The sequence below is a fragment of the Marmota flaviventris genome, chromosome 15, assembly GCF_047511675.1.
Source record: "Marmota flaviventris isolate mMarFla1 chromosome 15, mMarFla1.hap1, whole genome shotgun sequence".
Taxonomy (NCBI): domain Eukaryota; kingdom Metazoa; phylum Chordata; class Mammalia; order Rodentia; family Sciuridae; genus Marmota; species Marmota flaviventris.
The window spans coordinates 11,491,809-11,506,528 of record NC_092512.1 but is presented as its reverse complement, the minus strand read 5'-3'; the positions used below and the strand labels follow the sequence as shown (position 1 = coordinate 11,506,528).

Here is a 14,720-nt window from a genome sequence, read left to right as displayed (position 1 = left end):
AAGTCACAATGTTCTCAGCCGGGATGAGGTCACTAGTGTGCAATAGTTTAGAAAGGATGGGGTAACTGACAAGGGCCAAGACAAAAACAAAACAACCCCAAACACAAATCCAATATGAATCCAAGTTGACGGCCCATGGGCAGCAGTAAGGAGATTAAAATTCCAAGGAAACTGTGGAGTCACCACCATGGGACTAATGCTCCTGACAGACACCTCCCAAATGCCTCTGCATTCCCAGGGCTGCACACTCCTCATGGCGGGCCCCTGCAGGGAGCTGAGGCGTGTGCCTGCTCCACTGGCCTCTGACCTCTGTAACTGCTGCTATAAACTCTGAGAAAAGTGGGAGAAGCACTGCGGGAATCCCGGCCCAGCTGTTGGGCACAGCTGCTGCAGCCATTTCACACCCAGGCTTTCCGCAAGGCGACTCTCTGGGACAGAAAGCTTAGCTTCTCCTTGCTCTGGCCACCTACTTTTGGGACGTGCCTTCACTGATTCTTCTTGTTATTCACGCTTTAAACATGGACATGGATGGCAACTGCTCTGCGTTCTGCATGTGAAGGCAGCAGCCTGTGGCCTGTCATTGAGGAGCTCTGTCTCCTCACCTGGACAGTGCATGAAGACTTCCTTGCCCCTCTTCAGAACTGCAAGCAGCACCCCCTACTGGCCCGATGGCCTTATTCCACGGGTTTCTCTCCCCTGGAGTGCCAGCTTCTGTACTCCTCTAATGTTCTGGCCCCTGGAATATTTACTGAACTGAACACATGAGGTGAGACAGAGAAAACTCCCATTTGTTGAGTGCTCAGCGTGCTCTCTGCAGTGGCCCTGCAGGCTGGACACCCAATCCTTATTTTTCAGGTGAAAATAAGAACTCAGATCCCTCAGGATCCCTCAGGCTAGATGAGACACACAGAGGCAGGACTGCCCTGGTGGACAAGGATCACAATCTTTTTTTGTGGGGCAAGGGACAGGCAGCTTTTTAGAAGAAGAGAAGATGAAGTCTGAAGGCTTCTCATGCGTTCACAGCTGCCCAGGCAGTGTGTCCGGCCTGACAGGGACTGAGATGCCTCAGAGGGTTTGTTTATCTCTCGATTCTTTTACTATGATGGCGGGCACCATGCCAGATGGTCTGCTGGCTTATCAGACCGAGGCTAGAGCCTGCTTGAGGCAGGAAGCCTACATTTCAGAAAACGTGTGAGCAATTCAGGGCTGGCTGTCAGGGCTGACTGACAGGCCACCGAGAGCCATACAGAGCCTGACTCCAGGAGGGGTTGTCAGCGACAGGCGTGAACTGTAATGCACATCAGTTGTTCCCCTCTCCACAGCTTGAAAGGTTAGTCCTTTAAAGTAAGTTATGTTTCTTGGGATCAGATTTTTTCATTTACTTAACAAATGCTTTCTTGGAGCGGAAGTGCCTACACAACGTGGGTCTCACTATTTGGAGCACCTGTGAGGATTCCCTGCTCCTAGCTGTGGCGTTGCAGAGGTACCAGTGCCAGCAGTGAACCCCTCACGGAGCACCAGGTGCCACGCACTGAGCTACATGTTTCATACACGTCTCGTCTCATCTCCACTGGATCTAGAGTGGGGCGGGGGTTCCGTGTGCTACACAAAAGGCACCAACTTGAACCACGGTAGAAAGCCACAGTTCTAAAGCTTAATGTTATTAAAAACAGTTAAACCCAACCAACAAATCAACCAAACATATGCAGGCAATATGTGTCTCCAAGTCCCTGGTGTGCAGATGGGTCCTGTGGCACTGTGCTATCCCCGAAGTCCTTCCACATCAGGTACCTCTACTGCCACAGCCCAACAATCCGAATGTAAATTTTCCCAGAGCAGTGCAGGGTTATGCTTTCTCCATATTCTGTCTCATTGGATTTTTTTTTTTTTTTTTTTTTTTGTGCTTGGGATTGAACCCCAGGGCCTTGTGCATGTGAAGCAAGCACTCTACCCACTGAGCTGTATCCCCAGGCCCTTGGGATTTAATTTTTTTTTTAGTTATAGATGGACACAATACCTTTATTTTATTTATTTTTATGTGGTGCTGAGGATTGAACCCAGTGCCTGACATGTGCTAGACCAGTGCTCTACCACTGAGCTACGACTCCAGCCCTGTCTAATTGGAGTCTGATGACAACCCTGTGAAGCAGGTAAGACAAAGATGGACCATGTTCCTCAACACAGGAAAGGAGAAACTGCAAGATCTGGTCTGACAGATCCAGTTAAATTTTCTATCCTATTTCAGCCTCCATGTGACCTGAGGTGAATTCCTTAACCATTCCAGGGCTCAGTTTCCTTATCTAATAGGATGCCGACTGTGTAAATCTTTAGGCATTCTTATAGCTCTAAAAAAAAAAAAAAATTCTAAATTCCACACATAATTTTAATTTAAGGATTGTTTTTAAACATAAGGCATGGGGCAGGAGAGAGCTGCTCACCAGGAGCGGGAGACACCTGTGCATGCCATTCTGTAGCTTTCCTCTACTCTCTCTGGACCTCACCTCTGAAAGAGGGGTTAGGCAGCAAAACATGGCTGCAGGTGGCTTAAGGAAGGTGACTTTGGGGTTCTGCATGGCTGAGTTCTTCTGAGACTTAGGGGAGCACTGCTCAAACACAAGGGGCCTTTGCTTGGTGGTAGTTTAGGTCAAATTTCTCTGAATTTTGAGGCAGCTGGAATTTCTTGAAAATATTCCTGACCTGGATTCAGGAGAATTCTTTCTACTGCTCCCCTATGTACTTCCCTCATTTGTGGGGACTTTGTCACCAGTGTCTGTTTCTGTCTCACTGGAAGTTGTTATCCCTCTGATCCCTAAGTTCACAGGGAGGTGACCTGTGCTGCAGAGGACCACAGCTTCCTTGCCTCGGAGAGTGAGCACAGCCTCGCCAGTGCTTCCATCAGTGAGCAGGACGAGGTGAAGGACACATCGGGCTGCAAAACAGAACCATGTGTGCACAGAGCACCATCTGGTCTTCAACCACGTCTCCTAGGAACTCCACTCTAGACACGACCAGTTTCCTAGCCACAGGAGAGCCACGCTGCAGGACCTCATAGAAGACATGAGAAAACTGCACTCCTCATGAGTTACCAGCAGACAGCCCAAACCTCATGTCCTGCTACCCACAGCCAGGAGGAACGTGCTCCGAACAGCAGGAAGGGGTTCCACATTCAATGGTGGGCCTTTTTTGGAGGGGGAGGGATGAGCAGTCTGTCCTTAGCTGACCACAGTTGCTATGGCCAAGTCTCTAAGCTCTTGTTTCAGCAGCTGAATCACTAAATAAATTTAGTCTTTGTCTTCTGGGTTGCTGGTAGAGGACTTGTTAGAATTTATTCAAGGCAGGCAAGAGATGCTTGGCACTGAGCCAGAGAGTGTATTTTATGGGTTTCTCTGTGCCCTTGAGACAAAATTACAGAAGGGAGTGGGAGAAGGTGGGGGAGTCTATGGGCCCCCAGGACTCTGGTGTCAGTTTGTTCTGTAGCCCAGATTCCAGATTCTCAGTGACCTGGATGCTGTGTGAGTAGGTACAGGTCCCACCTGTCCAGATAGGCCATCATGCCATCAGCAACCACAACTAGGGGATGTGAACTTTGTCAGACTCACTTCCCCCATCATTTTATTTGGTTTGGAGGTTTTCACAGTGTCCTCTGGGTTGCAGAGAGGGAGTCTCTGCTATGGTCAGATGGTACCCTGATGGGGCACATCATTACCCAAGGGAGGCAGTGGCAGGTCACTCGCCCTACACACCTGCAGCTGGATGTGGGGGTGTAAGGCTGTGTTCCAGCACAGTGTACACATTGCGGGGAACTCTGTCTCCTGCGTCTTTGGCTTACATGTGCTACTACTGCTACGGCTACTGGTCCTCTTTGATGAGAAGTATTCATTCCAAAGCCTTATTTTAACTTTTCTCTGTTATTTTATGATCTATGAGGCCATTTGGGGTCTCCCTAGGAACACAGCTCTCATTTATAATACTGTTTCAATGAAGAATAAGCTCTGAAAAACAGTTTTGAATAAAGCTCACATTTCAGAAAACAGCCTCTGTGTGATTCAAATAGGCAGTGCATTGTGTACCGAGAGCCCTCAAAACCTGTGCTAGCACAGGCTGAGCGCAGGGAGAATCATGCATTTGGTGGTTTTTGGCAGAGGTCAAACTGGGAATTGCAGTTCTGGGTACCTCAACAATTCCCTTGGCTCGGGTGACTCTTTGTTGGCATCTCTGTGCCTCAACTTGTCCCTATGCAGGTGGGCACATTGACTTTCTGAGCAGGGAACACTCCATGGTCAGAGAATGCAGGATGAGAACTCCGTTGTTACAGAGTAGGACGCTGGACCATTAGCCCAAGATGCCAGTCCTGTGAGTACTTGATAAGGAGTACAAAAACACTGTTCCAGGGAAGATTCCTTTCCAGGTAGCACCCCGGGGGAAAACATCCTCTTCAGAGTGTACAGGAATATAGGTTTTGGTTACACAGTACCTGGGTTAGAATCCAAGTAGCTGAGAACCTCAGGACAGTTGCTCAGCATTTCTGAACCTCAGCACCCTTGTCTGCACAATGTCAGTGTCTACAGTGCCTATCTTGAGACCATGGGACAATGCACGTGTGGCTGAGAGCTTTTCAAAGAAAAATGCATCCTGTTAACCAGCACTATTACTACTACACTAGAGTAGCATCTTCCACACAGGACCAGCTTAGTGCAGAGAGAAGTATCAAGCAAACCAAAATTTCATGCCATATTACAAACAGCCCAGGTTTTGAGGCCACGCAGATCTCAGACTGAATCTCAATCTTACCACTTAACTGTCTGTGTCACCCTAACCCTAACCCTCAGACTCAGTCACTCTAGCTCTTTGAGCTATATTTCCCTCTTCTGTAAAACAGGCACTAAAGCACATACTTCACAGGACTCTTGTGAGGCTAACCTCAGACAATGTGTGTACAGTCCCACCACTCTGCCTGTCCTGCTGATGGCACTGGGCAGATGGCAAGGTGCGTACTTCAAGCTGTCTTTCACAACACATTCATCCTTGGCCCCTCAAGTGTACCTTGAATTCTTACCAAAGTGGGGCAGACTACCAGCTCTGAGGATGGAGCCACAAAGCCCCCTCAAGCCGTACCTTTCCCGGCATTCCTAGGAGGCAGAGGTGGAGCCTCTGCAGTTGGTGATGTGGGCGAGTCTGTGCTCGTGGAGGCAAAAATCTGGTTGGTGAAGGCCCCGTAGGAGAGCCGCTGCTTGTCCCGCGGGGTGCTGAAACCTGGCAGTGACAGCTTGTCCTGTGGGGAGATGCTGGAGGAGTGGCAGAAGCTCTGGGGTCTGGGCGAGCGCTCTTTCTTGATGGGGCTCGGCTGGTAGATGAAACAACAGTGGGTGAGATGGTAACCAAGGGTTGTCCTTAAGGCTCAGGGAGGACCTCTGCAGGTGGCTGCAGGTGGTCACCGGGTTCCTGTGCTCTAAGACAGCCTCACAACAATGAGTAAATAAATATGTTTCAGAATTTCCCCAAACTCTCATTAAAAGTTATCACATTGTGTAATAACTGATCACCCCTTGAAGTGGTAAATGGCTTTAGGATCTCTCTTTGACATTCCTTGTATCCTGCCTGGCACAGAGGGAGTGCCCAGCATGTCTGATGAATAAACATAGGAATGAACTTTCTGAGCTGGTTAAGAACTACCCACGAGGGGCCCAGGGAACTGGGTTTTATCCTGAGACCATATTCATGAGTTATGAGACTTCAGACAAGGTGCTCAGTTTTCTGTGTGAAAAGTGTTCTCTTCTGTAAAATGGAGACAACAATACATACTTAACATAGCCTAGGCTCATGTTTAAGTATTTCATAAATGACAACTGTTAGTACACACCCATTAGCTGTTTTGAAGGTTAATTTGATGTGTCACCTTGGCTAGGCTACGGTATCCCAATGTTTGGTCAAACACCAGTCTAGATGTTGTTGTGTAGGTATGTTTTTAGATATGTTTATGCCAGCAGGTTTTGGACTACCCTCCAGAAGGCAAGTGGGCCTCAACCAGTGACTTGAGGGGTAAAGTCAAGACTGGTCCCTGAAGAACAAGGAATTCTGCCTCCCAACGGCCTTCAGCCTCAATGCTGCTGCATCAAACCCCTCTGGGGTCTCCTGCCTGCTGCCCTGCCAGCTCCCACGATCATGTGAATCCCTTCCTTGAAGAAAACTCTCTCTCCATCTTACTGGCTGTTTCCCAGAGGACCCTGACTGATTATAGCTGTTAAGTGGTGCCCAACCAACGGGGATCCAAGACCAAGCAACATCTGGCATATCAGGTCATAAGACCAAAATTAACCCGACTCACAAAACAAGGCCACTGTCTGTCAGGGTCAAAATCCAGGGGAAGGTGGGGCTCTGGGACACCCTCGACTCTTACTTTGTCATCCAGATCGTCATCGCTTTCATCGATCTCCTCCTGTCGAAGGTTCCATTCGTACTCTACGTGGACGTGTGGGTTGAACTTTCCAGATTTAGCCTGGGAAAGCTGGAAGTAACAGCAAGTGCACACCATTTCAATTGAAAGGCCAAAACACGCCAACGTCATACAAACACTGAGCAAACTACACCATATTCCTGGCTTTGAATGAATCAGTGGTAGCTGCATTGTAGGCATGACTCTGATAGGATAGGCTGGACTGGACGTGATGGGCTTGGGGGACTGCAGAGAACTGCAGGCAGAGCCTTTCTCCAAAACTAAAAGCATTTTTAACATTATTAAAATAAACCTCAGAACTGCAAATTCCTGGCTGGAAAACAAAATCAGGAGTCTGTCAAGTTTAAGAGATAGGCCTTTACAAAGTCCCAGCCCATGGTCAAAAATAAATATTTTTGGTACTGGGGACTGAACCCAGTCAAGTGCTCTGCCATGAGCTACATCACAGTTCTTTTTAAATATTCAGATGGGGTCTAAGTTACCCAGGTTGGCCTTAAACTTGCAACCCCCTTGCCTCAGTGTCCAGAGTAACTGGGATTACTGGCATGCCATTTCTTATTTATAAAATGTGGGTAAGGATAACTGTCTTAAAGGGTGCTTTTAAGAATATATATATAAAAAAAAAATACAACTGTGAGGCCTGGAACCTGGCACTCAGCAGAAAATTTGAGGGAATATGCCTTCTTCTTTCCTCTCTCTCCCTTTCCCATGAGCTACGGTGTGAATACAGTTTGTCCCCTCTGGAACTCATGCTAGAATCCAATCTACATGGTGAGGTATTAAGTGGGTGGAGACTGAATCCAATCATAATGTTTAGAGATGGGGGGCTCCGGGAGGTGACTGGGATTAAGAAGCTCATTGAGGTGGAGCCCTAAGACTGAATACTGATGGCTTTGGAAGAAGAGGGAGATGACACACGTGCTCCCAGTCTCTCATGTGCTATACCAGCAAAAAGGCCACCATAAGATGTGGCCCCTGGACCTGAACCAGATCCAAAAGCTGAAAAAAAATCTATTTTCTTTGTAACTACCAAGTCTGTGGTACTGTGTTGTTAGCAACAGAGACACAGACTGAGTCACTATGGTCAGGAGTGCATGCTGACATGAAGGCCCAGGGTATTAAGCAAGAGCTAGTGGGGTCCAAAGGCAAGCATGCACTGTGGGTTGGGGAGCTGGGAGAGCTGTGTGCTCAGCGCCTGAGAACCAGCACACTGGGCTTTACCTGCCAGCTTTGAAGTGGCTTCCCTATAATTCTTTACTGTTAGCTGCAGAGCAAGCCTAATGGACACGGCCTCATCCTCAACCCTAGCTGGCATCGACACTTCTCCAAAGCCTCTCACTCCCACGTCACGACTGCATTCAAAAGACATGCAGAAGACAAGTTTGTCATTTTACCACTTTTCAAATGCAGCTTAGTGCTTGTCTGAATTTCTTTAGCAAACGTTTAAAGGAATGAATCTGCTTCCTTTATCTCCAATTCCACTTTCTCTCAATGACACTTTCAAGGCTGCTGATGTCTAAAAAAATATCCCATTCCATTTTTTGCTCACCAGATCTTCGCACTGGGAAGCTTTGAGTCTCTTTGCTATGTCCAAGGCAGTTTCTCCAGCTTGGTTAACTGAAATACGGGGAAAAATAAATTACATGATCATCTAGGACACATATTGAAAGTCAAGGAACAATAACTGAAGTACCATGTAAGTCTCAGTCCTGCTGGAGAAATGTTCAGAGAACGGCTACCAAGAGACACCGAGGCAGGCTTACCGATGTCCACGGTGGGCTTGCTCCTCAGCAGCAGCTTCAGGCACTCGGGCTTGCCGTACATGCTGCAATAGTGCAGAACCGTATTTCCCAGGGACGTCTGCTTATCCAGGTTCCCACTGAAAAATTACAACTTTGTTGGAAGAACTGACTTCCTCTACAACTTAAACCGTGTGCGACAGTAGTTCCTCCCTCTTTTGTGGGAGATATGTACCTGCATTTCAGGAATTCTGCAGATTCCTGAACTACAAACTGTACTAAACCCTATAGAGACTATGTTTTTTTCCATATATACACATACCTGTGGATAAAGTGTAATTTATAAATCAGGCACAGAAAGAGATTAACAACAATGACAAAGTAATAACAACAATAGACTGTAATGAAAGTTACTGAAAACTTATGAATTATTTATTTTTAGAATTTTCAGACCATGGATGACCATGGGTAACTGACAACTCAAAACTGCAGATTAAGGGGAAACTAATACTGTAATTGCTCATTTCTGTTTTTTTTTTTTTTTTTTAAATACAGAGCCAAATTATGTTGTTTATGTTGTGCAGGCTGGCCTGGAACTTGTGATTCTCCAACCTTAGACTCTCGAGCAGCTGGGACAAGAGGCATGTGCCACCAGGCTTAGCCTTATAATTACTTATTTCTGTGTTGATAACTGACTCAAATATGAGCCCTTATTGTTCACAGGGAAAATCATGTTCCTAACATTACACCTAACTTTGTCCATAACATACTGATAGTAATGGTGGGCACTTACTGAGTGCCTCCTGTGGGACAGACACTCTCTTAGCTTTTCCAGGTATGGCACACGTAATCTTCACACCCACTTGATGAGTACTATTCATAGCTTCTATTGCACAGATGAGAAACCAAGGTACACAGAGGCTACATGCTCGTTTTCACGACTACCAAGACAGGGACAGGCAAGTGGGGACGTGGACAGGGGGACTTGTCTGGAGACCACGTTCTCTGCCACTGCACTGCTACCTCTGAGGAGGAAGCCTGGGCATTTACACCATTTGGCTCCTGTCCCCGCACCATTCTTCCCATTCGATGACTCCCTCTGGATAAGCTCTAGCTCCTCCTCTCGTCTGCTGCTTACAGAGCAACCCAATAAAGAATTTAGCAGATACCAACCTCCTGTGTTTGGTGTTACACTCCTACCAGTGTGTCCCTAATTTGAATGAACCATGATCCAGCCACATACACTGCTGCCTTACACTGAGCTTAGGAACCATGAAAACTCACAAAACATGGCTGGCCTTGCTGTTACGCCTTCTTTCGACTTGTCCTCGGGATTTTACATTTATCGAGGCCAGCGGTTGGCAAACTACAGCCTGTAGAACATATCTGGCCCATCCCCGGTTTTTGTAAATGAGTTTTACTGGAACACAGCCAGGCTCGCTCGCTCATTTACATGCTGTCTCTGGCTGCTTTCAATCCACAATGGCTGAAGCGAACAGCTGCAATAGAGACCTCATGGCTTGCACAGCCGCAAATTTTTATTATCTGACTTTTTAAGAAAAAGCTTGCTCAGTCCTGATCTAGGCCACTAACAGGACCCATTTGTGCTACTGTGTAAGTCATATAAATTCAACAGAGAAAGCAAAAGCCATACCAGTTTTGTACAAGGAAGTCAACTAAATGGAGAGATGTCTGGTCTGCAGTTCGGACAGCAAGATGAAGGGCAGTCTCCCCGAGCTCCTGAGAAGGGAAGGGTAAGGATGGCAGGATGAGAACAGGCCCACTTGCCTCCAGCAGCTTCAGCTACATCCATGCACTAAGCAATTATTAAGAGCACGGCTTTCACTTTGAATTCTCGTTGTTTAGACATGTTCACACAATCAAGGTATAAGGACCCGTCATCTTGCGCTACAGTAATGTAACATCATCTGAGCAGCTGTGACGTTCTGCCCTGGGATTTTAACAGGCCCTACCTGTCCAGGTTCCAGCAGTGGTTCCATGAGCTCCACCCCCTCTGCATAGACTTGAATGAGTGCAAGTAGATCCCTGGATTTGATGGCCTCCAGCAACTCACTCAGCTTAGCTGACGAGGAGGAGCAGGTCTTCCTTGAGAACCTGTGGTCGACGTACTTCGCAGTGATGTACTCTTTTCGTACAGTCCTACAACAGAACAAAAGAAGATGACCCAAGAACTTGATTTTTCAATAGCTAAAGCTTCACACATTGTTCTGACAGACACTCCTCTTTGAGAAGAGCTTTTAAGAGCCATTAAAATATGGTTCTTTTCAATATTCAAAAAAACCAGGTTTTAGACCAAGTTATTACAAGAGAGACAAAAGGAAGAAATTGATATATATACATATTTACTAGTATATGCAGGTAATGTGCAGTTACAAAATTAATGGCTTATAGACCATAGCTGATTTTTCCCCACCATGAGATCATAAGAAATTTATTAATATTTCAAACTCAAATCCATGTAAGTATTTATAGAAGTTGAAAAATCAAAAAAGTTAAAACTCCTTAAAGACCAATTAAAAGTTTTCAGAGCTTTGAGAAAAGGATTTTAGTCTTCAGATACAATACCCCATTTTATAGTTGATGTGACTGAGGCTCAGAAAGGCTGTCTTCAGTAACCCCCACAGGCCAACACTGAGCTCCCGAAGGATGACAACGACTCTCTTCCCTGCACAGGTTTCAGGTTGGCAGCAGTAGCCTGCTGTGGACAACCAGCCCAAGGTCTGAGTGGGTGTGACATTTCTTGAATAGTCACCCTCGCTACTTCAGTTCACTTGGTCCTGGTGTGACCAAACCCACCTCCTGGCCACTGGAAAATACAACCTAAGGGCTGGGGTTGTAGTTCGGTGGTAGTGTGCTTGCCTAGCATGTGTGAGGCACTGGGTTTGATCCTCAGCACCACATACTTATAAATAAAATAAAGGTCAATCAACCACTAAAAAAAAAAAAAAAAAAAAAGAAAGAAAAAAGAAAAAGAAAATACAACCTAAGTGGCACAATGGTCATCTTTGCCACCTTTGGGATAATTCTGAAACAGAAGTCAGCTCAGAGGAAAGGAGACAAGAGATAGGGAGACAGAGCTGGGGTCAGATGATCATGTCTGCCATTCCAGATCCAGCTGTACCTGAACAGATACCAACCTCCTGTGTTTGGTGTTACATTCCTACCAGTGTGTCCCTAATTTGAATGAACCACTTTCCTGGTTCCACGAGCCAGTTACTAAAAAGACAGCAAACAGAGTCTGAGTTCATATCCTAGTTCTGTAGCGTGCCAGCTGTGTGCCCTTACTTCATCTTTATGAGCTTCTGCTTTTTCATCGAAAAATGGTGAACAATACTCCTTAGCACATTTTGAATTTAAGAAAGTACAGCACCTAACAGGTGCTTTCCTGCTTCAGAGATGGCTCTCTCACAAGGGATATAAGATTCCTTGCTCGGAAATAGTCACCACACCTGCGGTAACTGCTGCTGGCCCCCGCGTTCTACACTGTTCAGAACTGTACAGTTCTCTCATTCTGCGTGGACGGTCAAAAGAGCTGAGCTGGGTGAGGAAAGCACACAGCTGCTGGCCCTTCCTCAACTTTGTGCAGCGTCTGCTAAGTAACCAAGATCTAGCACGCAAGGGTGTCTTTACACTTAGGTGTAAAGTCCTTTTAGGATGGCCACATTCTGATGTGCTAGAAGACTGCTAAAGAGGGCTGGGGTAGCTCAGTGGTAGAGTGCTTGCCAGCATGTGTGAGTATGTGGATTCCATCCCAAGTGCGCGCGCGCACGTGCACACACACACACACAAACTGGAAACAAACAAAAACTTCCACTAAGGTGAAAGAATAGGCTAAGCCTGGCTTCTGAGTCCCCTCGTGACTTACATGAAGTGTGAAGGCAGCTACTGTGTCGAGCATCAGGCTGAAGAACTGAACGGTTTGCTATAAACTGATACCACTTGATAGACCAAGTTCCGGATGTGCCTGTTCTCTTATCTGTAAAATACGACTAATGCCCCCTGCCATATGTACCCTTCCAGGGATGCGAGAGTAGGTACAGAACAGAGTGATATACGGGTTAAAGCCTCTTTTGAAAGCTGTCTTCCTTTTGCTACCAGAAGGCAGAACTAGGACCAACGATGGAGAGCTGTGGGAGGGAGACCTCTGGTGTTTTAACTAACCTTCAGCAAGTTCTGCAGGTAGCATCCAGGTGCTGGAAGGAACACACCAACACCAGTGACCATCTGGCAGAAATGACGCAGAGGACACTTGAGTGTCATACCACCTGGGCCACCCTGAAGATCGCCACCCTTGGGTCACCCGATCTGTGGCCACAGGAAGTGTGTGGCCTCTCACTAGACAGGATATGTTCAATTCTTCCAGGGCTCTTGGTTTGTAGTCCCCTGGCAATCACAGGTTTTGTGACACTGGGGTTCTGGGGTGGGGGGAGGTCAGCTGTCTAAAGCTCTGGACACCAGAGATCCCCTCCTAGGGCTGGAAAAGACAGCTCCCCCCAAACCTGGCCCTGTTCATCTACCGTATTCCAATCAGTGGTCTGTGTATGTACCTGGGGGCTTAGGCGAAAGCCCACGGGTTACCTTCTCAGTGAGCTCTTCAGACGCCCCACACTTAGACCCACTAGCAAGGCCTAAGCCACCAGCAACTCCCCTCAGAACACTGAAGTCCAACTATTCTGCTTCGTCCCCCTGCTGCCACCTCTGGCTGCACTGCTTCCATCCGCAGTGGATCTGGCCGACCAGATTCTCCCTGGCTGTGCTTCCATCTGCCCCACCATCTGTCCTTCATAATCAGCTACAGCAGGGCTTCTAACCTCAGGACGACTGGCCTCTGCCCACTGGTGCCAGTGGCACCTGCCCAGGTCTGGACACCGCCTAGTGTCCTCTGGTGGCCAGGGATGGTCACCCCTAGTTGAGAACTCCTGTGCTAAAATGACACATTAAAAACAGAACTTAGATCATCAAGCTTCTGTTTAAAACCTCTCAGTCACACTTAGGATAAAACCCCAAACATCACACATCCTACAGGCCACCTGTGATCTGGCCCCACCTCACATGCCATCTCCTACACTCTGCCTCCTGCTGTCCCTGCAGTCACACCTGCCTTTGTCTTACAGCTTAGAATAGCTGCACCTGTCCTGCACCCACACCACTGTCCAGCAGCCTGGCCCGCTGTCAGGCCCACCTACTGCAGCTCTCCACTCTAACCACCCCTCCTACCAAAAGCCTACTCATCTTCTCGTATTCCCTTTATAACACCTAATTCTAGGAGAAATTATACTATCTAGTTTTTAATTCTCTGTTTTCCTCACCATGGTCAGAATGTAAGGACAGGAACTCTGTGTTGTTACTATATCTTTGGCACCTAACACAATACCCAGAGCTTAGAGGTGGCCTAATAAGAATTTACTGAATGAACAGGGCAGGTGGCACATGCTTGAAATCCCAGCTATTTGGGAGACTGGGACAAGAGGATTGCAAATTAAAGGCCAGTCTGAAAGAGCTTAGACTGTCTCAAAAAAAAAAAAGTTGTTTGCTGAATGACTAAATGATGAACTGCATATTACAGAAGGGTCACTTTATTTCTCTGGGTAGCTGTCCAAATAATGAAATAAAATAATACTTATACAGAGTGCTGTCCCCAGTCATTTTTTAATTCAAGCCCCTTAAGCCTTAGCATAACCCCAAGAGGTAGACACAGTCTTCACATGAGGAAACTGAGGCACAGGCCTAGCCTAAGGTCACACAGCTCAAGTCACAGAGGGCAGGGATCTGAAGTGCAGCAGCCTGGTTATACTCTCTCCTAGCAAGGTCTGAGTTCTGGGTGTGCAGAGACTCTGGAAGCACTGGCGTGGGCAGGACGGCTCTCTGTGTGCTCAAGCCCTTGCTGCCAGAAGGCTGGTGAGGGGACTCAGAACTTCTTTGTTTACTGCAGCTTTATGATCCAGCTGATTTCCCAAGTTGACCTCTCGGGGTGACCTGCTCTTACTAATGCGGAAAAGACATCGGCAGTTTTTGTGACGATATACTTGGACGTTGCTGCCAAGCAAGATGGCCTCCATGTTAGGTGGGGGAGCTATCCAAGCCCCCAGCACCCCAAACTCTCACTCCCTGGGTCACACCTATGCTACCCTCCAGACCCCAGGCATCATGGCTGATGGGCTCTGCATGCAGTTTGTCCCCTGCTGTTTCCCTAGCAGACAGGAAGCACACAGCAAGCATTTGCAGAATCCAAGAAAAGACCACTGCCAAGAGGCTTCTGTGAGACTTGATCTCACATTTCAGACTGAATGTGCCCACTAATAATTTGAGTAGTTTCTCAAATCTGGTGTCCAAGGAAGAGCGGTGTCCTGCTTCCAGCCTTCCTCCTCCAAGGCCTTCCCTGACCACTGGGGCAGTCAGTCTCCATCCTACTCTACACAGCACTGAGAACACTTGAATCGTGGGGGCTGAGGGTGTAGCTCGGTGATAGAGCATGATCGTCATGCGTAAGAACCTGGGTTTAATTC

At 47.3% G+C, this 14,720-nt stretch overlaps 1 protein-coding gene across 5 annotated transcripts in view; it reads right to left on the bottom strand.

The window, feature by feature from the left end:
- Asap1 (ArfGAP with SH3 domain, ankyrin repeat and PH domain 1) overlaps positions 1-14,720 on the bottom strand; it is a 332,543-nt gene that overhangs the window by 27,002 nt on the left and 290,821 nt on the right. For all 5 annotated transcript variants that reach the window (XM_027950264.2, XM_027950249.2, XM_027950256.2 and 2 more), the window contains exons 19-24: positions 10,167-10,353; positions 9,848-9,933; positions 8,218-8,333; positions 8,004-8,071; positions 6,398-6,505; positions 5,116-5,344 (exon numbers count right to left, since the gene is read on the bottom strand). In XM_027950264.2, coding sequence (XP_027806065.2) covers positions 5,116-5,344; positions 6,398-6,505; positions 8,004-8,071; positions 8,218-8,333; positions 9,848-9,933; positions 10,167-10,353 — 794 coding nt within the window. The remainder of the gene's footprint in view (positions 1-5,115; positions 5,345-6,397; positions 6,506-8,003; positions 8,072-8,217; positions 8,334-9,847; positions 9,934-10,166; positions 10,354-14,720) is intronic.